The sequence below is a fragment of the Sipha flava genome, unplaced genomic scaffold (assembly GCF_003268045.1).
Source record: "Sipha flava isolate LNK unplaced genomic scaffold, YSA_version1 106_pilon_pilon, whole genome shotgun sequence".
Classification (NCBI taxonomy): domain Eukaryota; kingdom Metazoa; phylum Arthropoda; class Insecta; order Hemiptera; family Aphididae; genus Sipha; species Sipha flava.
Window position 1 is genome coordinate 377,560 of NW_020271721.1, and position 25,742 is coordinate 403,301.

Below are 25,742 nucleotides of genomic sequence, written 5' to 3' on the forward strand. Positions count from 1 at the left end.
TTAAAAAATAAAATAGTTAAAAAACGTAACTTATGGTGTAAACAATGGTTGTTAAAAAAAGTGAATATTCACACACATATTTGATAAACGAATTGAGAACTACTCCGAAAGATTTTATTAATTACATTTAACAAATATTTTCATAGCATAAACAAAAAAGTCATCCGAAGATGACAGGAAATCGCCTAGTTTCATAAGATTTTTAGGAGCTTTATAAACATTTTTATAAATTTCAATAACATTTAAAATTAAATATTAAAGACTTGCAGACAATAGTAGAATACATAAATCGATTGTGGAGAAGAGCATTGGAAACATGTAATTTGTACGACAACTACGTCACAGCGTCATATACGGTATATGAGATATATGATATATATAACCTACTCCTATTTTTCAATATTTTTTAAATGAGGCTACTTTTTTGGATGCTTATATGATAAATTAATAAGTTATTTCTAATAATAAATCTTATAACCACAGTATAATTGATTATAAATTATATAATATTTATAATCAATGACAAAATATATGAAACATTATTTCATATATTGTGTCATAACTTTCAGTACAAGCACCGTGTAGACAATCTTCATTGTGAATAGTTCTAAGTAGTGATAACAATTTTGATTACCCGCGATATTAATGATAATTGTATTTTTATTATCGAATTAAAACTTCTAATGTTATTTAAAACTCAATTACAACAATTTTACTTATAAAAATTAATGACAATTTGAACCATCATATTTTTAAACATGTCTCTTTCGGTAACATGTTTGTTAAAAAAACAAAACCGATTGCTTACTTTTCTGAGTGTAAGACACAGAAGTCAACGAAGGAATTTAGGTAAACCAATTACTGCTGCCCAAACGTTAGAGGAAAGACTAGAAGGTTAGTTAATATAAAGTTCTATAATGTTAATGATTTTCTTCAGGATTTATTTTTTATTATTTATTTTTAATTTGTTTCAGAAATGAATTTCAAAGATCCAAAAATTCATTTTAAAGTAGATATTGGATTGCCTCAGCCCCTTAAAGATAAAAAAAAAGAAACTGCTAAGCGAATTGAATATTTAAAAAATATAAAATGCAACGCAGAACTTGAAAAATTAGCTAGAGACAACGAATGTAAGTATTTATGGTACATTATTATTTATCAATAATAAGTCTTCTTAAATAGTTGATAGTTATATTATGAAAATAGAAGTTTTTTTTAAGAATTATTAAAAAAGTTGATGTATTGATATAATTGAAAAACATATAGATTTTTTTGCAGATATAATATTAAAAATCATAATTTATTTTTCTTCGAGATTCATATTTAAATGTGCAATTTAATTAAACTTACAATTATAATAACAGCATTGGAATAATTTATTTTGTTTTAACTGTTTGTTTTTTAAATTAAATATTTATTTATATTATATAACTTATAACTATATATTCTCATAAGATATTAGTATTAATTTATTGTATTATTATGTAAATTACTATTTTTTAGTCTTACATATTTTATCTGAAGTTTTCCAATTAAATAACTTATCCTTTTTAGCCTTTGTTTTATTTTAAAACAATAAAAAAGATCAATTTAATATTTTATTTATATATCAATCATACTACTTTTATTTCTATTTATTTGAAATTTAACTTAAAAAATGTTGATCCTATATGAAGTTATTTATACCTTATACAACAATGTACAAATTAAATTGTAATTATAATTTACACTAAGAACGCTTTTTATTTTATTTTTTTTATTCCTTAAAAAGCAACCTTTTTACACAAGATTGTTTTTTAGTATTAATATAGTATTTTTATATTTATTGAAGAATAATTTTGAGTTTTTATTATATTTAGTACCTGTATCACTGGAAGAAATATCAAATGATTGGTCAAAAACAAATGCACCATTGCATATTAAAAAAATAGCAGAATATTATGGTGTTTATGAACATTTATTTGGAGATGCATATTTTTTACCATACATTCAAATGAATATAAATTATCAACATGATTCCCAAGAAGTTCCTGTCTATCGAGGAAATATTATCAAACCTTATGAGGCAAAAATAATATATTAAATAATTGCATTGAATGTATTTTTAAATAACTTAATTTTAATAGGCTGTGAATAGTCCTAAAGTAGAGTTTGAAGCCTCAGAAAAGTCATTATGGACATTAATGCTTACAAATCCAGATGGTCATTTACAAAAAGAAAATTCTGAATATATCCATTGGCTAGTGTATGTATATCTAAGGTTTCTTTTAATTTAACAACAATACTAAAGTGATCAATTTAGTATTATATACAGTCAATAATTGTAATAACTAATATTAATCTGTTAATAGAGGAAATATACCGGGTGGAGATGTAACCAAAGGTGAAACTATTATTAGTTATTTACAACCATTTCCTGCAAGAGGAACAGGATACCAAAGAATGATTTTCGTTCTTTACCAACAAACCTGTGAAATAAATTTTTCTTTCATTAAGTCAGTTTCTGAAAAGTTAGTAATTATTTATTAATTTCTTTCTTAAATTATTGATAAAAATAAATAAATAATTTAAATGTATATAATTTCTCTTGGTTTGGAAAAATGCAAAAGTATTTATTTTTATTTATTTTTATATTAAATAAAACTCATATATTCCTTTAAATATAAATCAACATACAACATTTAGATCATATCATATTGTTACAATAAAATATATTTTTTTTAATGGTCGCATATGTCAAATACTAATAGTATTATTATTTTTTTCTTATAGAATAGATCTGGACAAAAGAACATTTAGTACTTTTAATTTTTATCAATCTAAACAAGATATCATAACACCTGCGGGATTAGCATTTTATCAAACAGATTGGGATAATTCATTGACAGAGTTTTATCACAATAAACTCATGATGCCTGAACCAATTTATGAATATGATTTTCCTTCTCCATACATTAAACCACAGAAATGGTTCCCCCTCAAAGAACCATTCAATTTGTAATATATTATTTCTTAGTTTAATGAGAATATTTATTAATACTTATTAATATGTTAGGTATATGGATAAATATCGAGATGAAAAACAAATAGCAAAAGAATTTTTGTTGAGAAAACTTAAAAAAACACATCCGTTTCAAAAACCTGAACCATCCCTCAAGTATCCATGTGCAGTTCCATTTAAGAAAAGTACTCCATCTTGGTTAAAACTAGAGATGAAAAAAGAACGTCTAAGATGGGGTCGTATAAATGATTATTAAATATATTATAAATAAAGTTAAAAATTTACATATTTGTATTATTGTTTTAATTTAATTACAGTAGATACACAATTAGTTTACAATATATTTTGTATAATTTTTTATTTAAACTTAAATTTTCAACCCTGATAGATTTTCTTCCAATTTCTTTTCATTGTCAAAATAACTTGAATTACCAAGTTTCATTTCTGGATTAAAGACATTCCTGAAAAAATTTTAAAACAAAAAACAAATTATTAATCAAACAATATTATTAGAGATTATATTTAAATAATAAAATATGAACTAACATTGGTGCTGACTTTAGTAGTTTAAACTTAGGTATTATTTCTGACTCACGTAACCATAAAGGACTGGTTAAAAGTTGACTTTTTAGATATTTTGAACTTTTATAGCATATATCTGAGCAAAATTTCTAAAAAAAAAATGTTAATTATTTATATATTATTACAATTATTATAATTTGAAATTGTTTGAAACTAAAATTGAAACAATTTTAAGTAAAACCAGCAGCTAATTGCTATTAAATAGTTGTTTGGCAATCTCTTAGAATGTTTTATCTTTATAAATCCACATGAAAAAAAAAATTAATCTAATTTTTTTTTGTGAGGAGTCATAATATATACGTTAATTTAGTTTTAAATTTAAGTGAAAATCGCATATTTATTCTTTTATTAAAGTTAATAAAACAACACATGTGAGAGTGTCCTCTAAACAAGTAATTATAAAATAACCAATTCTCAACAAGTACATCAAAATACATTTTTGTTGTCGATTTTCAGTAAATAAACTCTTCAATAATATATTCTATAAGATTTTTTAATTTATTTTAAGTTTGGAGTGATAACATAATAGGAGATTTAAATAAAGACAAAAATTAAAAACATTGAAATTACCATTCAAAATAATTAAACAAATATTTTCAAAATAAGTATTTAAAAATATGAAAAATAGTTTAAATAATACCTCAAATGTAAGTATATTAGTTTTTGATTTATTAAGTTTAACTTTTTGGTAAAAAATAATAAATCTTCAAGAATAACAGGTCTAAAACTCGATAAAAACTAATGAAAATTATAAAAAAATAATAGTGGCAAAGTGGTTTACTAGTCAGCCAACTCAAGATAAGTTACTTTTCTGCTACTAGTACTCAAATGATTAACAAATGGTAACCAAATAATTAATGATATGGCAAGCCTAACTAGTTATTTAACTTGAATATTATTGCCTCAGAACCTAAAATATCTTACATCTTTTAAAAAAATAAATAATTAAAAAAATGAAATATTTTAATTGTAAAACAAAAATATTAAAAAAACTTTATAAAAATAAATTTACCTTCCGTTCTGTAATATCGTAAACTTTGTTATTAATTATTTTATACTGCTGCGTTGGTATAGATGTCAAATGTTGATTGCAGAAAATATATCCACATTGTTTTAAAATAAATCTTTCTTCTACTATATCTTCATAGTGGCAAACATTAATTGATCGTAACTGGTAATAATAAATTATGCACAAACAATCAATATTGCATAATCCAAAGTAAAAATTACACTTATTATGTTATAAAATTAAATGGTAAAAATAAGAATTGATCTTTTAATATTATATATATACAGTAAAATCTACTTATAATGGATCCCCTATAACAGTGCTTCAAAACCTGGGGGCCGTGGTGATATAACTGGGAGGCCGTGAAATATTTATTTCGTTTAAAACTCTTAAAATCGAATTTAATGAAAAAGAATTCATTAAATTTTGGTTAAGACGATAGCAAGAGTATCCTGTAATTTAAAAATCGGCTTTGCTTATATTAATACCTTTCACATCAATATATATTTGTAAAACTAAATTTACAACTTAAAATTATAAAAAACAAACATAAATCATGCAATTCATAGCAGTCTTTAAATCAAACCTACATATTTCAGTTTTAAATATCACACATTATGTTATGCGAAAATATGCTTTATTATTATTATTATTATTTACCTAGTCTTTGTTTGAAATCAAATCAACGTTATTACTGAATATTTTTATATCATTATATAGTTATTACCAATTATTTTTTATTTATATATATCTTAAGTTTTATACAATAATAGGATTACATTTCAAAAATATATTAAAAAACATTTGTTTTCTATATATTTTAATAATTTATTTGTATGAAATAATAAATGTAAATTTAGTATATCATTAAGAATAAATAATTAATGATTTTGATTGAGGATGGTCTTGACAGTTTTACATTAAATTTAAGGGATCATACAACAAAAAAGGTTGAGAAGCACTGCCCTATAAGACCGAAATCAAAAAATAATCAAATTAAACCACAATCCTATTCCAAATAAATAATAATAAGACTACTTGAATGTAGAACCTCCATTAACAAGAAATGATAACATAATTACAAAAAAAAATAAAAAATCTCTTCAAGCCGAAAAATAAAATTTTTTAATAACATATTACTATATAGCAATAAAGTAAAATCTCAATGAAACGGACCCATATAAGACCAAAATACAAGACATTAAAATGATAATCTTGTACTTGGAAAAACTAGAAGTTTTCAACAACCACTGTTTTGAACGCTGAGTTATTGGAATTCACAATAAAAACTAGAAAGTAATCCACCCTTCTCTATTAAAAAAAAAAAACTCACAAATTATTTTCTAAATTATAAATGTTATATCTAACTTATGATAAAATAAAAATGTATGTATAATTTACTTAAAAAAATATTTTTGTTTTGAAATTATATATACATACATTAAATTTTAGTTTTTTAACAAAAATTTAATTTTCAATCTCTCAATCACGAAAAAATTTGTTGGCCTCAAATGATTTTCTAATAAGATTATAATCTATTGTATTCATTTTAATATTTTAATTAATTTTTTATATCACTTAAAACAAAAATTAATATTAATAATCAATATCATATTTATAATAGAAATAGTAATTATATTATTCTAATGTATACTTTGTCTAATATGATATCTTCTTCTAATCCACCGTCTATTAATTCAATCACTATATTTAATGCTATCTTCTCATACTTTTTTTTAAGGATATCAAGTGATTTAGATTTTCTAAAAATGAAGAGAAAACAAATCAAAATTTAACAATAATTTTAATAAGATATTTTAGTTATCTTAAAAAATTATTAGAAACTTACTGAATTTTTTTTTTTAAATTTACGTTGCGTTGTTTCAAACTTTCCATATTATTGTTATTATTATTATTAAACATCGAAATAGAACACTATCATTGTCTGTTTAAGCTTTTACTAGGTAATATTAATTAGTTTAATATGATGATATTAATTAACATAATAAGATAATAATCTTATATAAAAAAAAGTGACATTTCTTATCATACTCCAGGAGAAGTAAAGGTATCCGATAATAGAACTCAGTATGACCTTTTCTACAAAAAATCCCTATTTTTTTACATTGTCCACATTCTTGTTTCCAATTCGCTATTGGTCTTCCGTTATGACCGGTGTAGTGTAAACATTATCACTTATCATTTACTCCTTTGAATGCGAATTTCTCATATTATTATAAAATAATTTATTTTTTAAAATTAAATTTTATTTACATATAATACATATTATAATAAAATATTAATTTACATACACTAATCGAATAATCGAATAACTAGTAGTCGAAAATTAAATAATCGGATGGTTAGTACACGAAATCAATATAATCAAATGATTCATGAACTAGTTTCTGCTTGAACTAGTTGTATAAATGATCAAATGATTAACTATAAGCGAGAAATGCATTTTCAATCCAAATATTTATACGTAATATACCAATTAGTGTGGCGATTATCGATACTGGCTATAATAGCAATGATTAAAAATAAAATAATTTAATAATTCAATACTGATGGACAGTCGAATTCTTAATTTAGTAACCAATGGGCAAAAAGTAAAATTTTTCGAATAATTCATTTAATTTTCTTTTGATAAATATTTCTGGTACCATTAAATGGATTATTAAAGTCATTCGATTATTGTAAAGTGATGGAGTAACTATGACAATTTTTACGGGGGGGGGGGGGGAACTTTATTTTATGTTGATATACCGAAGACTTTTTGCACACTCTTAACCCTCCCAGTTCACGTATGACTAGCTGGTCTACTCGCATAAGTTGTTTATCTTTAATTGAAATGCACTTAATGTCAAGGGCGTATTTGAGTTGAAGCCATAGTGAGGGGGGGGGGGGGGGGGAAACACTAATTTTTCTTCAATACAATCTTAAAAATAATTTATAGTTCATTACCTACAGCTCATGTTCCTGTTATAATGATAACATATTATAAAGATAGAATAGTAATTTATATTCTTAATTATTTATACACATTTTTTAAATAAATCAATGTATTATATTTAAAAAAAATACGAACCATGGGGGGTGAATGCTCTTTTCGCTCTCCTCAAATACTTGCTTAATTTCCATAAATTCTACACAAATTGGCTGAAAACTTAAAAACTCGAATACCTATAGATTATGTGATTTTTTAAACTATGGCTGTATTTTTCCTACAAAAATACCCACCACCTGTGACTCGTCTTCCTGAAGGTGGGATGACCAACTTAACAATCGATTCCCCCGGTGCAACTAGGGTCACAGCTCCATTATAGACAGTCTAATCATTGATTATAGAATAGAATTCTATAATCAATGGTCTAATTAATCTATAAAATGTCAACACGGAACAGATAATGTTAAATCTATTCTATCGTATTAACTAATATTTATATTATTATTAAGGCCTCTAATGAAAACTATAAAATACATAAATTATAAATGTATATAATTTACTTATGCTCATTTATATAGATTGTAAATAAAGTTTTTTTTAACTGAAATAAAACAACATAAATGGTCATAAAAATATATTAATCAAGATTAATACATTACACATAATTAATAAAAATCATATTTTTTTTTTACTATCAATTATTTTCTGCTATATTTGCATTGATGAACAACATTTTATCCATTAACTCTTGATTTATTTGCGATCTTTTGATATAATACAGTGTTTGTAATTCAAGTGGTAATTTACTAGATGACCCACTGAGGGCATAAACAAAATGCTTTCTTGCAAGCCTTATTAAATTTTGACATTTTGATGACATCCGTGACCACCACAAAAGCGGACATTCTTCTAGACAAGGAGTTTGTTCAGATTCATATTGAGCAATTTCTAAATTAAGTCTATCTTCAAGTGACATATTTTCTTTATTAACAATAGGAGAACTCCTAACATTAGCAACACTTCCAAGTAGAAAACCAATACCTAAATTAACATCAAATTTTTAATTTTTAATACTTTTTTTTTGTAATTTTAAAATATGAATTATTATGATTACAAATCAATAATTTAATTATATAGGCTAACCTGATACTCTAGTTTTTTTGGGCATGTTTGTATCAATCTCAGAAGTATTTGGTTTAGCATCATACGTTACAGATCCTTCACTCTCAACCATTTTTACAAGTTCTTGTTTTATTGTCGGAAGATGCTCTTCACCTTCAATCATTGGAAAATCTTTAAATCTTGGATCTAATAATGTAGATATATGTAAAAATGTTTGTACATCGATATTATTATATCTAAAAATTAAAATAAATTATGTAAAAAATATTAAATATTAGTCTATACATTTTATTCTTACTTCCAATTAAGTTGGTTGGCAAAAGCATTTTTTAAATTAGAAGCAAGACATGAATCACTGGGTTTTGATTTTAAATGATGACTTGTTAATTGGTTGATTAAAGGTTTTAATAATGATATTAATGGTATTTTTTCTTCACTAAGAGTAGTAACAGTAACTTTCAAAGGTTCAAGAGTTGTAACTACATCTTCAATCACTGACCAATCTTTATCAGTCAATAACTCATGTGGAAAAAATCCAATATCCAAAGTACTGCATAATGTTTTTATGGTATCTTTTCGTTGAACAAAACGTTCTAAATAGTGATATGTTGTAGTCCAAATTTGAGGGTACTCTCGACTGAGAAATGAATTAAAAACTTGAACAACATTATCTTGAACAGTGACTGATGTTAAAGCATTATGATGGTGTAATTTAGCTGAGACTGTTCTGCATTTGGTTAAAACATCTAATACTTCTTCAGTTTCAAAGCATAATTTTGTACATAAATTCTATAAAAAAATTACATAGATGCTTTTAAGTAATTAGAATATATATATAAAAGTAGTCTCAATTTAAAATACGAACTTGTAGTTCATAAACAAGGCAGGGAATGAGAATAAAACCTTGAGTACGTAATGCTGCATCTAAATTATTATTTGTAAATGCTTTGATAACTGTTTTTACTTGATTAATATTAATATTCCAATTAACAAATAATGAACCCAAAATTCCACACCATTCATTAGGAGTTCTGTTAGGATTGCATAAAATTGTTGCTAGCTGTTTAATACACAGGCCTTCTTTATCCAACTATATATTATTAAAAAAAAAAATTAGTTTATATCATAAATTGTTCTCAATTTCAATTACCTGTTGAAAAAAAACACTAATTGTAATATAGTCATTTAAGCTGGAACATGTCCATTCTTCAATACCCAAAGCAAAAGTGCTACAACTGTTTGCAATACTATTAAGAACAGTAGCTCGAGTAGTTTCATAAATTCTAGGTATTATATCTTGTTCTAATTTATATTTTCCTGGGATTTCACATGGTGATCTCAATGTAGCAATTAGGCGCTGAAAACCTTTGCCTTCAACAATATCTGGTAAATGAAGATCAGTAATCACAAATTCAGTAATTGCATCAGACACAACTTTACTGATCATATCACATGACTATAAAACGAAGATTAGATTTTTAAAGTATAATTTGATTTCATAAAAATGATTCAACAATTTTAAAAATTGAAAATAAGACATATATATCATACTCACTGAATTATCAATATCTTGATAAAATACTGACATCGGAGGAGGGGTTTGTTCATTAACATTGGTAACATTTTCTCCATCAAAGTTTTCACTGATTTCTCCTTGTACATACACATCCTGTTGTTTTACCTTATTGTTAGACTTATTAATATCTACTTGGCCTTCTGATGTAGCCAACAACATAAGTTCATTTTTGACATGTCTTTTTTTAAGACTACAATCTTTTGATGAACCCATTTCCAATACCATCAATTCAGTTTTATGCCTACTTTGCAAATGTACTTTCAAATTTGTAGTATTACTTTTGTAAGCAAATTGTTTTTTACAAAGCATGCATATGATATGATCTTGTGTGAGTATAACACCAACTTCTGATGCAGGAAAACCAAAATATTTCCAATAAGGACTATGCATACGCTTTGGCACAACTAATTTTTGATAACTAACAGTTTCCACATTAGAACGATCGGGTTGTGTTTTTGTGTAAGGTCGTTTGGTTTTTCTTTTTTTGCCATCTGAAAAATAATCAATAATGAACACTTTGAAATAATATGATGAAGTAATAGTTTATATTTGTTTAGTAAAATAATCTAAATATTTAAACACTCCCATAGAATAAAAATTGTTTCATTTCAAAAAAATTCATATATAGAGCTTACTATTAGATGCTACAGTAGGAGTTTGTGATGTGGTTTGTAAGAATGGCTTTAAGTCAATTGAAATTTTATTATTTCGATTCATTACGTATTCGTACTTGCAGTTTGCCTCCAAAATTTACAATATGTTGACAATCGATAATGCGATAATTATTGTTTTTATCGAAATCAATTTTCTGGTGAGACAAAAGAAATCAACACAGGTAACACAACGGAAAAATCATAACATTCAACACTGGAGACAAACAAAAATCGATCGATGTTCCATGTTTGTATGCAAGATATCGTTTCCACACTTTAAAAATGGATGATATTTCAGTGTAGCCACATAATCAATACAGCAGAGCATGCGAATAAAATAAGATAAGATTTATCTTTAAATTATTAATAACGGACGTGTTTCTTTTTACAATGGACAAGGTAATGGTGTGTCCACCAACAAATTAAATGTTAATTTTATGATAGATTGTGTTATGAGCAGATTTTTACAATTACATTGATCTATTATTTATTTCTGATTTCTGAAACAGAATAATAACAATGCAAAATATTTATGACGAATATAATATATTATAAGTTCTGTGAGTTTATAACGTCAACTTTTATAAATATCGTGCATTTATAATGAGATATTAATACCAATATTAAGATAGTCGTCGATTATCAATAGAGTTCCCAAATTATTTCTGACACAAGCAACTAAATCAGTCCCTAACAGTCAGAAATAAATAGTTATATATGTAGATACGTTTTACTCAATTGATATTTTTATTCTTTTATTAAGAATATCTACACAAATCGTAGGATAATATAAAACGAATAGAATAAAATATTTTATAAGAACATAATAAATTGGACATATGCAAAACCATTAAGTACATTTAATAATCTAATTTAAAAAAGATTTTCATGGTTTTGAAATGATTATAATTTATAAAGGAGCAGGCACGTACACAAAAGAAAGGTTGTTTTAGATGTTCAACCGCTCTTGAAATTCAGAAAAATCATAACATGTTTTTATTGAGTAAAAGTGATATATAAATTATATAAAAATAAAAATGTTCAATTTAAAACCCTATCCAAAATATTTTTTAGTGTACAAAACTATAAACGAGTAACTACTAAATATGTTGAAGTATCTCTCAGATTATATATTATTGGTATGTACAACCATTTAACTTTCAAAATATGAATTCTATGAATAATCTCAAAAAAAAAAAAATACAATAATATTCCTTTTATTTTAAATTTAATATAATATTATAAATTAATGCAATAATTCTTGGTTTGTAATAATTATTAAAATAAATTTGAGCCTAACCTTTTACAATTCTTCATAGGAAAATCTTAGTTATACTATAATAGTATTTATAATCAATGGTTATATATTGCGAACCATAACATTGGTAGCTAATTTGAGTTTTTTTTTAAATCTTTTTACAGATGGCATTGATTCCATGGGACTCACTTTATAGTCAATTTTAAATATCATCGTATCAGGCTATACATTTAATAATCATTTTTTTAACTATTGATTAGTTACATAATTAATAAGACTAATTAATAGCTATTTAAGAAGAAATAATAACATTTATGCAAGGACAAATTTACAATAACTTGCAAAATAAAGTCCAAATATTAATAATATATTACTACTTACCTTTGTAGTAGTATGAAATAATTAATAACTAATGTAAATATTGATGATTTTTTTTTTAAGCTATATTAAATAATTAGTTATTACTATCACTTCATAATAAGATAATAACAATTTTAAAATTTTTATAACATGAATGAAAAAAATATATAGTGTACTAATGTTCTATTTAAAACCAAAAATTTGAAAACTAAATAATAATACATTAGTGCACTTTAAAACATAATTTAAGAATAAAAAAGAAATTCATTTTTTTTAAAAACAATATGGGTAAGGTATGGACTATTACTTATTTATTAATTATTTTTAAAATACTCTAATTGAAAACATAATTTATTATTTTAACATAATTTTCAGATTCAAAATACTTAAGAAAAACAAAAACTAATTTTAATATCTTTTAATATTAATTTAATCTATGTTCTTTCACTATAAAATAATTTATAAACCTTCATATAAAAATTAGAGGGATGTATATTATAACAATAATGAAACCTGTAAAATAATTATAGGTTAACATAACATTAAACATTGAATTATTATTTTAGGGTATTTTGCTAATTCAAAAAAGAAAAAAAAATTGCAATTTTACTCAGAAATAACCTCTTTATAACGTTGCATTATGAAAACTATTTCGTCTGAATGTAAAAAATACAAAATCCACAATATTATGTATAGAAATGTAAAATTAATAATTTTAAAATTCATATCGACCTTCCTTACTTCTATTAATATGATAGAAGAATATCAGAATGACAGTAATTAAATTTAAACAATAATGGTTAAATGAATAAATAACAGTCTAAATTATTATATTATTAAAACAAATATGTACAATAGGAAATGTTTGATAAATCAATGCACCTAGCATATAATAAATAAAATCCAGATGTATAAAAGAAAAAAAATACACATTAAATATAAACAACTTAGGTATACATAATAATTATTACCATTTTGTACATGATTTGTAAGACAGAACATTAAGTTAATCTTAGAATTTGTTCTGACCTGCAATTACATTGAATACAAGCAGATCTTGTGTATGCATAAAATAGTATACAGAAAATTTTGTATTAAGTGTTCATTTTAATAAACTAACAAATAATAAGACAAATATTTTATGTTTTAAAAGGAAAAGGATAATTTTTTAATATAAATAAAATATTACAAAAAAGTTTGAATCCAATCATTTTTTCTAACATTAGAAAGTCATTGTATAACCATGTATTTACTGTTTTAAATTAAAAATTAAATTTTTTTAAAACCAAAGCAGTTTAATCCATACACATATTTTAGTAATCTTATAACTTTCCTAAAATGAAATTAATAATATGACAAAAGAATATCATCTGAAATGAAAGACGACTTTTGCTATGTATTTTATTTAAACTTACTTTTAACTAGCCTTGATGTGGTTCTTGATATTATATAACACTGTAACACTGCATATTATTTTATAGCAAATTTACAAGAAATTAACAAAAATATCTATAACAAAGTAGGGTCTTCGGAAATATCAATATCAATATCCATTACTTTAAATCCATAGTCAATAAAATATTGCAATATATTTGATATGGTCATAAAGTGTTAGAACAAAAATAGATTGGTTTCTAATAAAACAATAGTTAATAGTTAATTAAATTCAAGTTTAATAAATTAATAAATTAAATAATAAAAGTGATCAGAAATTATCACAAGATCACCAATTCTAAGTAATCATTAATTTACATTATTATTTTATTACATTGTTCACTTTTGAATCCCTATATTTCCCTCCCCCCCAATATAGCTTTTTAAATTCTAGGAACACCAAGGAAAATTTTAGACTTTTAATTTCAAATTTGATTGTTATATTAAATTTACAATATTTTATTAATAACAATATTCAGCATTTTTATATTTATAAAAAAATAATTAAAAATTGTTATAAAATAACAATATATCCAATAATTTCCTTAAATTTCCAATATCCACTATAATAATGATAAATTAAAACAATAAATAGAAATTGAAATTATGATTTTAGAAAAATTCAATAGCTTGAGACAAATGATATTTATATTCAATGAAGTATTGTTGAAGACCCCTAATTCCAATAAGGAATAAACAATAACAAAATAATCATTATTCATATTTTCAACAATATTTCCATCATAATTTAGAGCCACAATGTAATATTAGTTTAAAAAAAGTAGAAAGATAATTATACATTTTATATAATTAGCTATAATTTACACTTTGTAGAACATATATCAGATGTAAATATAATCATATTTAAAAAATTACAAGAATACATATTTATGCAACAATAAATTGATTTAATAAATGCATTTTCTTCAATATAAGATTTTAATACAATAGACACTATTTGATAATCTTATACTAAGCAAGTCAAATTTTGTAGTTATAATTAAAATACCTTTATTTTTATTAATATAAATTTAATTCAGAATTAAAATGGATGTCTATTGCATTAAGATAATAACCTTTACATGACAAAAACATACAAATGATTATGATGAAAGTCCAGAAACCAAAATAATTTAAATATTAATAAAAATAGTTCAAATCCATACCAAGTCTTAATAATAAATTTTGCTGGTTAGAAATAACAATATATTTCATTATTAACTTTCTGAGTTATTTAAACTATAATAATCAATATTTAGCAAATTTTTATTTAATACATGATTTAAAGGAAACAAAATTAATGTAATTATCATTGTCAATATCTATCAGTCTTAAGTTCTAGATTAATAATTACAAAATTGCTTAGTGTCTTTTTTTTTTTTTAATTTTTTTTTTTTTTTACAAAGAATTAAAGTATAATAACGCTGAGATCTGACAGAAAACTGCATTAGTAGTTGGGACCTAAAATCTAAAATAGGGAGAGGTTAGTAACAATTTTTAAAGTAAAAAGTATATTACAATGTGAATATTTTAACTAAAATCAAACACAAATTACTCAAACTTAGTTATTAACTAACCATTAAAAAAAAAAAAAAAAAAGGTAATAAATTAATAAATTGAATTTAACCCATAACTAAGTAAATAAATAATAATATATATTATTAAATAGGTATATTCATTTGACTAAGAAAATATGTATTTTCTAAGTAATACAAATTTTAATTCACCAACCAAATAAATTAAATATACTTTAAATGAGGATAAATAATGTATAGTTAATATCAGTGATGGATCCTTTATTATACATATGACAAAAATATTATTAAGAAGTATGGTATGCAATACTGTACAAATGGAGTAAGTCGTTAAATATTCTATCATTTAATTTCTCTCAGAAAAAAAATTATTTTAAATATTTCTTATGTATGAAACAAAACAAACAATTTAATTAGTTAAATACTTTAAATATGAACATTTTGAGGTAGATAATTGTACATTATAGAATACAAGCCTAAATATTTAATTACACATTATATTAAAATAAATTATCCCAGAATGAGAATCTATTAAAATATTTTACGTATAAACAAAATTTTTCTGTAAAAATATATTTTGATATTATTATTATTTTTTACTATAATATATTTTAAGATAATTATAAATTTTTGTTTTTAGTAAATTACATCAATTAAAAAAATAAAAATCATTAGTTATCAGGCTAACCTTGTACATTATTCTAAGAAACTATTAGGAAATGTAATTTTACAAATTACATTAAACATTTAATAGGTAAATTTAAATATTTTTCAATTTTTTTTTGTATTAAATTCGTTGATTTTCTTTGAATTAAGTATTTAAACAACTATTACCTAGAACCAAATATTAAATGTCTTAATACTTCATAAAAAATATTTGACTACCATAAAAATTAAATAAATACTTATAATCAGTAAATATGCACACTAGTACACAAAAAAATGTTTAATTTTCTTTCAAGATATAATATAAATACTTTGTAACATAAATTTCATGTACAAGAATTATGTATCATCAATAAAATAATGTGCATGTGTTTTATTAATTATGTACAATAATATGTATTAATATTAAAATGTCCATGGAAATATATTAATTATTAAGATTGGCCTAAAAGGTGTGAGGCTTTAAATGTATGAAAAAATTAGACTATTGTAGTACTTGGTAGGTACCTGTATTTAAATTAATATAAAAAGTTCTGACAGCTATAATAAAACAAAATAACTTCAGCACTAGCACGATAAATAAAGAATACCAAATACCTAATAATTGGAACATAGTTTTGGTCTTGAGACCTTGAAACAAAATTATAAAAAATTTGTAAAAAAAATCAACATAACAAAAAAGTGTTGGTGGCCACTTTAGATAAAGTTGACAACTATTTAAATAACAAAAACACTTGCCATAGTATAATCAAGTTGTCCTTCCTTCATCTCCTTCATTCATAAATGAATTTTCTGATTTTAGTTTTTCTAAGGTCTTAATTTGTCGTTGCAAAAATAACACCCTAAAAACAAAAAATATAAAAATTTAAAACTGATCATTCTATAAGTAAAAGAAGAAACTCACTTGTGTTCTAATAAGGATGCTTGAACTTCAGTCAAACGAACAATAGACCGTGAATATTTGAGTTCAGCAGATACTCGTGAACAGTGTGCACTACCTAATAGATGGGCTTCTTCATTTAACTTTTGTGCCTAGAATTATATAACTATCATAATAAATATCAATTATTTATAAATGAAACATTTTAAAAATTACCTGTTTAGCTAAAATATCAGCTGGCCAAGATTTAACATGTGTTGTTAAATCATCACGTACAAAACGTGATAGCCCAGGTGAGGTTGCTGTGCCAATCTGTCTGTAGCTTATTACAGAGTTTGCTTGGGCCACTTGTTCTACATGGTTTGTTACAGGACTTCCTATTATTATTTTATATTTAGTAAATATATCCCATGTGAATATGAATATATTTAAAAAATGTAATTTAAATCAAAATCAATTTTAATATAGTTTATCAAGAAAGAATTTAAGATAAATCTGGAGTAGTCCTCATGTTTACAGGGCACCTAATTTAACCAGCCCTTTCATAATTTATTTTGAATAAATGATTAAAATATTAAGAATAGAAGAAATAGATCTGAATACAAAATTTTACTTAAATAATTTAAAGCGCAAAACTTCAACATAGCAAATAAGAATAACTAAATATTCTTACAAGTATATAGAAATACTATTAAAGCATTGTTTGGAGTGGCTTGGAAAATAGCTTGATCAAAAAAACCACACAACATAGGTGAAGAACATAATAAACCAGCTGTAATTGCAATGGTTAAAACAATATGTGAAGATGATGTTACAAAAAAGTTGGGACTTAATTCCTCTATCAAACAACACAATTAAGAGACAAATCGATAAAAAAATATTTTACAACAATTTATATATGAACTTATATTAACAAAACAATTTTCAATTCAAATTGATGAATCAGTAGATATTTAAAATAATGTACAACTAAAGGTTTTCATATGTTATCAAACTTTTAATGATTATAACAAAGAATTTTTATTTTGTAAACCTCTATAAACAACTGATTAGAGTATATTCAAAAAAGTTGATAATTCTTTTTTTAAAACTAATAATCTTAGAGTAATTGTTTTGAAGTATATGCTGATGGTGCCCTTTCTATGAGTGGAAGAAGAATTGGATTTTGTTAACGTGTGTAAGAAATTAATCCTAAAGTTATTATAATTCATTGGTTTTTACACCAAGGAAATTTAGCAACACATGCCATCCAAGGAATTATTTGTCCTTAAAGATGCAATTTCTATGGTTAATTTAATAAAATCAAGAGCTTTTAATTCCCGAATATTTAATGCAAAGAGCAATGAAATAGAGTCATTATACACATGTTTACTTTACCACTAATACCCATGTTGGCTTTCTCATGGAAAAAAAATTTAGTCTGGTTGTATCTCACTGCATACAAAAATCCATATTTTTTTCACAAAAAAAAAATACCACCTTGCCGAAAAATTATCCAACCCTGCCTGAGTAGCTAAACGAACCATTTTAAGTGACATTTTTGAATATTTAAATTAGTTAAATACAGAAATACAAGGTAAAAATTAAACACTAAATATTAAAATAACAAATGGTCAATATCGATGAGTAAATATTGTCATTTAAACTTAAATTATCACTTTGGCATGAAAAATTATCCTAAGAATAAATTGGTTCTTTTTCACTTTTAAATTAATTTTAGGAGGAATTTTTTGACCTTTTCATATAATTTAATTTTTAAAAAACGATTTTTCTATAATGAATCTTGCACAATTTTGGACCAACTCAAAAATAAACCAGGTATATTCAGACAAGCAGATAGTTTTATTACCAAATACAATAACATATATATGTGAAGCAGGATTTTCTCTGCATAAATGATAATAAAAACAAAGTATAGACAATGACTTGATCCACAACATATCAAATATGCCCTTGCAATAAAAAATTAACTAAATATTGAAAAAATAGTGGAAAGTATGCAACATCAGAATAGTCATAAATTTATTTATTTAAGAATAATTTCACTCCATTCAAAAAATGTAAGTGAATAGTAAATAGATATAATTAATTTTTTTTTTTAAATACAAATTTAAAACAATTATAAATTTGTATACCAATTTAATGCATATAAATATAAAAAACAAAATAAACTTAACAAATATTCATAGCTAGAGCTCAGATTTATATGCATTTAAAAAGTGTCAATATGATACAAACAAAATGGCTAAATATGCAATTATATGCATTATGTTACATTATAAAAGGTGTTTTTTTTTTTAAAAAAAAACCATACTTTTATATCAAATAAAATTCTAAATATGTTTTCAAAAATAAAAATAAATGATAATATCCACTGCTTTATGTTTCAAATCATATAAATCAATCTATATTTTTTAGGAAGTTTAAAAACGAGAATACAAATAAAAATACAAAAAAAATAAAAATAAATATTTTAGATTTTATAATCATTTTAAATCATTTGAAATTACCTACTTTCAAAAAACTAATAGAAAACTAAAAAAATAAAAAAAAAATAAAACAAATCTTTTAAAATAATATTTTTGAAACTTAATACCTATTATATTTATTGATGCTCTATTCGAGGCGATTACAAAATATACTGTAAATTAAAATAGTTAATTTATTAAAAACCCATTAAATATGCATGTTATATGCATTTATGAACAAATATACAACAAGCCTCAAAATATACAATATAAAATATGGTCTGATATGAATCGTGGACATTTTAAACCTCCATAGACGTGCATACACTTAGTACAAACATATAAATCCAGGCTCTATTAATAGCTTTATATCAATGAAAAATGGTATTTCTATATTTTAAGTTTTTTTTTCTTTAGTGAGATTGGTAAGCAAGTATAACTGGGTCGCATGTAAATTAATATTTAAATCTAAGGGTCACAGTGAAAATAGTTTGGGAACCGCTTTTAATAGTTCTTCTATAATAAATATTTAAAAAGACTCCCAAATGAGTCTCAAGATTTTATATTAATATATTTTAAAATATTATGAGTTTAATGTGATTTTTTTTTCCAGTAACCAAGCATTAAAAATAATTTTATGTACGATTCCAAAATGTTGAAAACACACTATTTATTATAATTTAGACATAATTTTTGTTTTTGAATAATAAATAAAATACCTTTATTAGCTTCTTGGGTATTATTAGTTTCTGTACTTGTTGGAGTAGGTGGACCTCGATCAATTACATTATTGGTTGTTGAAGATTCAACTAAATTCTGAGTTACATTGGATAAAGGAGGCGTTGTTGATCCAGCATCAACATTTGTTTTTTCACAAGGTTCACTGCTAGCTTCGACTCCTTTTGCCTAAATTAATCATAAAAAATGTAAAAAAAAATGTAAAATTAAGTGTTTATGCAAAAACCATTAGTGTTCCATTAAAGGCAACCAAAAAGTGAAATAATATTATAATGAAAAAAAAAAAATAAGTAATTTAATTCCATTGATAGAACACTATTTTCTGTTTGAATAAATACTTGGGATTGAGGAGTAGAAGAATTATGCCTCTGTGTAGGTACATTTGATAGTTGAAAAGACTTTACAGAAGTAGGAGTACTGTCGCCACTGCATAATTCCATATCTTGTGTTTGAGAAGAATCGCCTAATTATATTCATAATAACATAATAAATTTAATTTCTTTAAATATAATACTTATTATAAGGCATAAGAATTAAATTTATAAAAAAGTTTTTTCTCTTAAAAATCACTGTATTCTTATGGGCTAATCACAATTTTATAATGTGTGGCTAAATGTTAATACATTTATTTAAATTGTGAAAATAGATTTCTAAAAATAAAAAATATTGTTAATAGTTTTAATCAGATTAGATAAGAATGCTTTATTTTTAAAAATATATTTTTTTATTTTTTTAGCAGAAAACTTAATTTATAACATAATCTACTACTAGTTAGAAAATATATAAATAAATTTTTAGTATATTTTTTAAAATTTATAATATAGAGGTGATAATTATTTCATAGCAGTTTCTAAAGATAAACAGGAATAAACATTTATTAAGTACCTATCGATTACTTAATAAGTAAATTTAATAATTTAATTAAATCAGATTACTTTAAGAGCTTACTAACTTAGATCTTTTTGCAAGTAGTTTGATTAGAAAAAAAAATATGTACATGAAACAAAACAATTTCTGATTAAAATGTTATTTTATAGCAAATTAAGAGATGAGAATTAAAGCTAAAAATAAAAATTATTAAATAAAATTAGTATTGAAAGTTATGCAAAGTTCATATAGAGATGATAAAATTAAAACATTTAAGAACTATAATTTTTTTCCAACAAATTGATGATTTTAAAAACAAAGTTGAGTCTTAAGCAGAGTCTGTTAACATCACAAGGTTTTGGTTTTGTTGTTGTTTTGGTGAACATTGCCACCATGCATAGACAATATTTTGAAAATAAACAACAGATAATAATTTTCGGGATTACATAAATAGAACCAGTATAATGACTTATATAAATATATTTGTTTTTTTGTAATTATAAATTAACTATCAATTTTATTTAGTATAAATTGGTCAATTGTATGAATGATGTATTTTTGAAATGTTTGACAAATGTTTTTGATTTAAATTTTTTAAGATATTATTTATATTTCTTTATATACATAATATATATATATATATAATTTATCTTTACATGTTATACTTTCAATAAACAAGAAAAAGGCATAATTATAAAACTAGGAATGAATCTGGAGGTGGGACAGAATTATAACAAATTGCCTGAATTTTATTCATTTTTTTTACAAAACTAGGAATGGACATGTTTGGTTTTTTCAAAATAAAAAGTTGAGTATGTGTTTCTGTGTAGTCTATAAGGACCCAGTATTATAATTATAATATAATAAATATATGCAGTTACTTAAGGCTGACTTAAATGTATTTAAAATAAACCTCAAGAAGTACATATAGATGATATAATAAATGTTAAATATATACATTTTTAACTTACAGGAATTAATTATAGTTGGCACATCTTGTTCAAGCCTGTCTATATTACATTCTGACACATGATGAGATTGAGAAACATTTATTGGAAGATTATTACTTCGCATTTGGTTCCAATAAGCATCTTTTTGGTGATGAGTTTGTCTACTAGTACAATTAGCTTGTTGTTGAGAGGATTGTTGTGGAACTTTGTTCACATGATTGCTCATTGATGATGATCTCATCATAGAGTTATTGGAATGTTTGTCTATACCACAACATATTCACATTGTAAGATAAATTAATTTAATGGATACTAAATTATAATTGTAATTCAAACCATGGTGGTATTGCGTTCGAGAAGGTTGAGATGCAGGATAAGCTTCTAACCATTCTCTTGGCTGATCCCATTGTGACACTTCAGTTTTACAATTATAATAGTATTTCTTGCCTGAAGAACTTGTATGTTCGGACCAATCACCAACTTTTGTGACGGATGAACTTCCACCAGAACGGGATTCACGGTTATTACTACTGCTGCTGCTACTCTAAATACAAAAAAAAAAAAAAAAAAAATGTAACTAAAAATACCATAAATAAAAGAATATCATCTTAACTTTAGATGCCAACTATTCACTAAAATGCATGAAACATAATAAAGTGCTATGCTTTTTTTGTATTATTTTATTTTTCAATTAATATATTAAGTAGGCATGGCCGATACCACCTTTTACCAATACCCAATATACCGATACCCGATATTATAATCATTAGTAGTTTTTGCGGTATCAGTTTTGAAAATAAACCAATACCGATATTTCCGATACCACCAATATCGGCTGATACCAAGAATCGGTTCTAGGATCGGCCCACCCCTAATATTAAGTAACTATAACTTCAAATATGGGTTTTATATAAGCCATAATATATTTTTAATATTGAACAATATATAATTCTTACTTAGAAACCCATATAAGTTGATTGTTTCTTATAAACAAACATAAACGAATAGGAATAAAAGTAACAAAAATGAAGATAAAATTATTAAGTCATTGTAAAAATTTCCAGAATAGTTAAATTTGTGCATTTTTTATATTTTTGTGTGTTAAAGAATGAAGAACCAACTTATTATAAACGGAACTAATTTTAGATTAATTTATATATTTTATATTTAATATTTACTTGACAAGAGCTATGAACTACTTTACGTTGACCAGATTCTCTTGAATCTCTGGAATCCCTGGAATTTGACCATTTTACTGAATGAACAACCATTTTCTATAATATAGACATTTATTATAAAAAAATTATAGTCAATCATCATTCAAATATTAAATTACTTCTGGACTAATCCTGTCATGGTTTGTCCTATATTCATCTCTACTTCGTCTATCCTTTGGAGACCTACTATAATCTGAAAATGAAATAAAAAAAGTATACATTAGTAGTTAAATTATACAATTTCATTATAGTGTATAATTTAATATATCAATATTAACCAATGGAAATTAATTTACACAAGATAAAACAAGAATTTCACGTCTGAGATGGGAGGATGTAGTAAGAAATTATGTGAAAGTGTTAGAAGGAGTTGACTGGAGAATACAGGCAGCGGATAGAAAATTGGAGGCAAGGATGTATGTCGGATTAATCTTAGTGGCCGAGTTTACTGAAGAAGAAGAAGAATAATAAAAAAAACAAGATAAATACAATCTTATGAACTTAAAAGAATATATTTTTAATCAATCACAGAAATATAAGCAAATTTTTTTTTAGGCAATTTTCTGTATACATTTACTCAAGAAATATTTCAAATGACAAATAATAATCAAATTGAATCAATTAATATAAAATAAATAATAAAGATTTTAAGAATATAGATATTAATTAAGATTAAATATTTATTTAGAAACTATCTCAATGTATGAGACACACAATTTTAAGATTCATAATTAATCATAATCTGTGCTTAATCTATCCTTCTTTTATTGAAAATGAAGTTGTATGTTTAAAGTTTTATAAATAAAATTTTAAAAAAAACATACCAGAATATTTATCACTATTTCTAGATTTATAGTCTCGAGAATCTCTCTCCTTATCTCTGTGACTTTTTTGGGAGTGATATGAACTTTTACTAGAATATGATCGATCTCTTGATGGGCTCCCTCTTCCAGGACTTGCATATGAGGTACCATTACCTCTAACACTTCCATATTTTTGATCACTACTTGAATTTTTTGACACTAAATATTTGGAATTCTGTAATATAAATATTAGTATTTAATATATAACAAATACTACATAAAATAATTATGAATGAACAAAAACATTATCATACACAATTATTTATACTTATTTTTTTAAATGTAAACAAATTATAAGCATTACAATTATATCATAAATAAGTAATATTTTAATAGTACAATTTTATTAATATTACAATTACATTAAAAAAAAGTAAACAATTTTAAATTAAAGTATCAGCAGTAACTTTATTATTTAACAAAATTTGTCTCAAATGATATAAAAAATGATTTCAAACTTAAATGTAAGTAAGACAACTCTAAAAATATATAATTCAATTTTTAAATTCATTATTGTGGCAACTGATTTTAAAAAGTTAAAAAAATAAAATAATTACAAGCTCTAAGAAATTAATTATCATAAGAAATACTTTCTAAAAAGCCAATAATTTATAAACTATATCCTTTAACATAATTAGAAATGCATTTACTAAATATTAAATCATAGCATTAATAATACATATGATTTATTATAATATTTATATGGAATTATATCATAAATGTAAAAATGTATTTATCACAGTTTGGTAATTTCATTTTGATTTAAACTTAATATGCAAAAAAAAAAAAATAAATAAAAAAATAATTTTATATTCGGAATATTCTTTATTTCAATACCAAAATATACTTTCAAATGTTTACATCATACAAATATGAGTTTTGAATTTCCAGAAATTATTATCAAAAAAATGATTTTTGAAGAAATTAAATATTAAAATAAATTGCAATACTTTAAGCTGTTGGTAGAGATAACTTTTTTTATAAAAAAAATTAATTAATTTCATTTAACTTAGGAAGCTTGTAATTATTAAATAAAATAAAATCTTAATAAAATTTGTATTTATGTTATTTAACTCTTTAATTACTTTTATGACATAAATATATCATTAATATATTATAACTTATAAAATAAAATAATACTATTAACGAAAATACTATAAACCAAAAGTTTTAACATTTAATTTTTATAGTATCCAATATTTTAAAGGACATAGTTGTATACCAATATAATTATCATAATATACAATATTTACCTGATACTGATGGGACGGGTTCTTGTCATAATACCTGAAATGAAAGTCCAATGTTAACATTAAAGTCGATATTTAAATAATAAAGAATTACGTTACATACGTAATTTTTAAGTAGGCCTTACCCATCACTAATCCTTTGAAGTTTCCTCGCATGCATTACCATCAATGCCGATTATCTTAAAAAATTTACCGCCCGGCAATGGAATTTATCGTAAACGATAAATATAGGCGGACGTGTCAGTGGTTTTTGGGCTTCATTTGACGTAAGAATATTAAACGAGAGCAGACGCCATCAAATGGGACCAATAGCAAAATGTAATAAAATGGAGTGAAAAGGAAAAAACATTTAGATGGAGTGAA

The 25,742-nt window shown here is 23.6% G+C and overlaps 4 protein-coding genes across 5 annotated transcripts; 1 reads left to right on the top strand and 3 right to left on the bottom strand.

The window, feature by feature from the left end:
- The first annotated feature begins 723 nt into the window (after positions 1-723).
- LOC112685237 (39S ribosomal protein L38, mitochondrial) lies at positions 724-3,293 on the top strand. Its single transcript, XM_025557072.1, has 7 exons — positions 724-894; positions 975-1,130; positions 1,860-2,065; positions 2,127-2,245; positions 2,352-2,510; positions 2,773-2,997; positions 3,056-3,293. Exons 1-7 carry the CDS (start codon positions 759-761, stop codon positions 3,255-3,257), a joined length of 1,203 nt encoding a protein of 400 aa, XP_025412857.1. The 5' UTR covers positions 724-758; the 3' UTR covers positions 3,258-3,293.
- A 10-nt stretch (positions 3,294-3,303) lies between these two features.
- Positions 3,304-6,613, bottom strand: LOC112685245 (putative RNA polymerase II subunit B1 CTD phosphatase RPAP2 homolog). The gene is made up of 5 exons (XM_025557079.1): positions 6,442-6,613; positions 6,247-6,355; positions 4,596-4,754; positions 3,548-3,672; positions 3,304-3,462 (listed from the first exon to the last, which is right to left on the bottom strand). The coding sequence occupies exons 1-5, from the start codon at positions 6,513-6,515 to the stop codon at positions 3,369-3,371; spliced, it is 561 nt and encodes a 186-aa protein (XP_025412864.1). The 5' UTR covers positions 6,516-6,613; the 3' UTR covers positions 3,304-3,368.
- Positions 6,614-8,181: 1,568 nt separating this feature from the next.
- On the bottom strand, positions 8,182-11,351 carry LOC112684726 (zinc finger BED domain-containing protein 1). Its single transcript, XM_025556376.1, has 7 exons — positions 10,876-11,351; positions 10,220-10,731; positions 9,815-10,120; positions 9,530-9,754; positions 8,963-9,453; positions 8,686-8,900; positions 8,182-8,583 (listed from the first exon to the last, which is right to left on the bottom strand). The coding sequence occupies exons 1-7, from the start codon at positions 10,955-10,957 to the stop codon at positions 8,237-8,239; spliced, it is 2,178 nt and encodes a 725-aa protein (XP_025412161.1). The 5' UTR covers positions 10,958-11,351; the 3' UTR covers positions 8,182-8,236.
- A 3,964-nt stretch (positions 11,352-15,315) lies between these two features.
- On the bottom strand, positions 15,316-25,740 carry LOC112684734 (WW domain-containing adapter protein with coiled-coil). 2 transcript variants are annotated; one of them, XM_025556383.1, is made up of 13 exons: positions 25,505-25,740; positions 25,383-25,416; positions 24,091-24,304; positions 23,386-23,459; positions 23,228-23,323; positions 22,386-22,593; positions 22,071-22,313; positions 20,571-20,695; positions 20,214-20,400; positions 17,243-17,403; positions 17,051-17,178; positions 16,885-16,988; positions 15,316-15,413 (listed from the first exon to the last, which is right to left on the bottom strand). In XM_025556383.1, the coding sequence occupies exons 1-12, from the start codon at positions 25,543-25,545 to the stop codon at positions 16,895-16,897; spliced, it is 1,605 nt and encodes a 534-aa protein (XP_025412168.1). In that variant the 5' UTR covers positions 25,546-25,740; the 3' UTR covers positions 15,316-15,413; positions 16,885-16,894. The 2 variants fall into 2 exon arrangements, with proteins under 2 accessions (XP_025412168.1, XP_025412176.1); XM_025556391.1 differs by lacking the exon at positions 15,316-15,413 and adding an exon at positions 16,634-16,776.
- Positions 25,741-25,742: the final 2 nt, after the last annotated feature.